At 35.5% G+C, this 1,675-nt stretch overlaps 1 protein-coding gene across 1 annotated transcript in view; it reads right to left on the bottom strand.

Annotated features, from left to right (window-relative positions):
- LOC119586762 (ATP-dependent DNA helicase DDX11-like) overlaps positions 1 to 1,675 on the bottom strand; it is an 11,867-nt gene that overhangs the window by 4,396 nt on the left and 5,796 nt on the right. Inside the window, exons 9-12 of the mRNA XM_037935488.1 lie at positions 1,563 to 1,664; positions 862 to 1,014; positions 551 to 680; positions 88 to 266 (exon numbers count right to left, since the gene is read on the bottom strand). Coding sequence (XP_037791416.1) covers positions 88 to 266; positions 551 to 680; positions 862 to 1,014; positions 1,563 to 1,664 — 564 coding nt within the window. The remainder of the gene's footprint in view (positions 1 to 87; positions 267 to 550; positions 681 to 861; positions 1,015 to 1,562; positions 1,665 to 1,675) is intronic.

Below are 1,675 nucleotides of genomic sequence, written 5' to 3'. Positions count from 1 at the left end.
ATATCACATATCAAGAGAATTAACATGTAAACCTCATTCCCTCTTCCTAGCTTACTATGAAGATTATTTTCACTGTCCTTTTCATACCTTGTGGGCAATCTTGCTCTGTTCAATGTATTGTATAAGTTTGAAGATGTTCAAATTGTCAGTGAGAGTCTCGGCCAAGAAGACTGGCACTGTAAGCATACGAGAACTGATACTTTGGTTGCCAGCAGCTGGCCCTTTGTTGCTGTTGTTGTTCATGGCACCAATACTTTGTGTACCTGCTAATAAGGAAATAATGCACGATAATATATTCATTCCAAATCAAAAAAGGTAATAGAATGTGTAATTAGTATTTCCATTCTACATCCTAAAGCATAAATGTAAACATCTAAAAAACTGACATATGGATTCCACAAACAGCCAGTTGTACAAGCTACTGCCTATATTTATTTAAATGAAAATGTTAATCATATATCTATATGTATAAAAAAGTAAACAGCTATGTCTACCTTTATATTTTCATTTATGGCAGAAAGAATATTGTATATACTGTGCATTATATTACCTCCACTAAGAAGTTTCATCAGAGCATTAATGAAGAAATGAATCTGCTTGATGTACAACAAGTTCTTTGGAGAAAGCCTTTTGCTGTAACGTACCAAATACTGGCTTAGCTGTGCACGTGCTCCAGATAACTGAAAAATCACATTTCAAACATAAAATGTTTTTGAGAAACTTTCTTTATTCATTTCAGAATAAATATTTACATGATTTCTTCTTGCTTCACTGTAACATCTACACATTATTCCAAACAGGAAAAAATGTATGCTGAATCAATATGAACATTAAATAATTTACAACCAAAAAGATTCATACCTGCCCGTGACTGATGTAAACTGAGTGGATGTTGGCAATAGTTTCCAGAAGGTTATGAGCTTCATCTACAATAACGATATTACCCTTTAAGCGTATCTGGCAGGCTTCTCGTGTACCCTTGTGCAGGAGTGTGTTGTATGGCAGAACAACCAGCTAAGGGAAATCCAGTTTTGAGTATATTTGGATTTTTTTTCTTTTCTTTATGAAGAATGCATGCTGTGAGTTGATAAATTATATTGTGTTGGGAAGAGAATGTAGACATTTCTCTACATTAGGAATGAAAATTGTAGAAACCAAGATTCTAACTTCCTATGGAAGCAAGTTAGAAAGGGATGAACAATATATGCATTTAAAAGTTCCTATCCGTGTGAACTATCTTGCTCATCATCACTCCATCAGACAGATACCTTAATGTACATTCAAGCTCACTGTTCTAGCATGTACTAAATCTTGTAGTAGCTAATCAATTTCTATGACCACTGTTTGGTCAGCTGTAGCATGACCAGTGACCCATCTTATTTATGTCTACCACACCTGACTTACAGTCAATGCTTCTGCTGTATTAATTTAGCTTGGCATATACTTTAATCCACCTCTCTATTCTAAGGGGTTTTATTATATAGGAAATCCAGTACTTTATCCCATGCCTGGTTCCCAGATATGCCACATTAGTAATGTTAATTCTGTACTGCATTTCTTACCTGGGCATCTTTGACAGCATATCTGGAAGCATAATATGGGCATCCCTTTGTCTTGCGTCCTAGTCCCACCATTTGCTCTATGTCTTGTACCTCGAGTAAGAGCTGAGGAAGAT

This window comes from Penaeus monodon, chromosome 21 (assembly GCF_015228065.2).
Source record: "Penaeus monodon isolate SGIC_2016 chromosome 21, NSTDA_Pmon_1, whole genome shotgun sequence".
NCBI classification, from domain to species: domain Eukaryota; kingdom Metazoa; phylum Arthropoda; class Malacostraca; order Decapoda; family Penaeidae; genus Penaeus; species Penaeus monodon.
The sequence above is the reverse complement of the archived record's forward strand: the minus strand, read 5'-3'. Positions and strand labels throughout refer to the sequence as shown.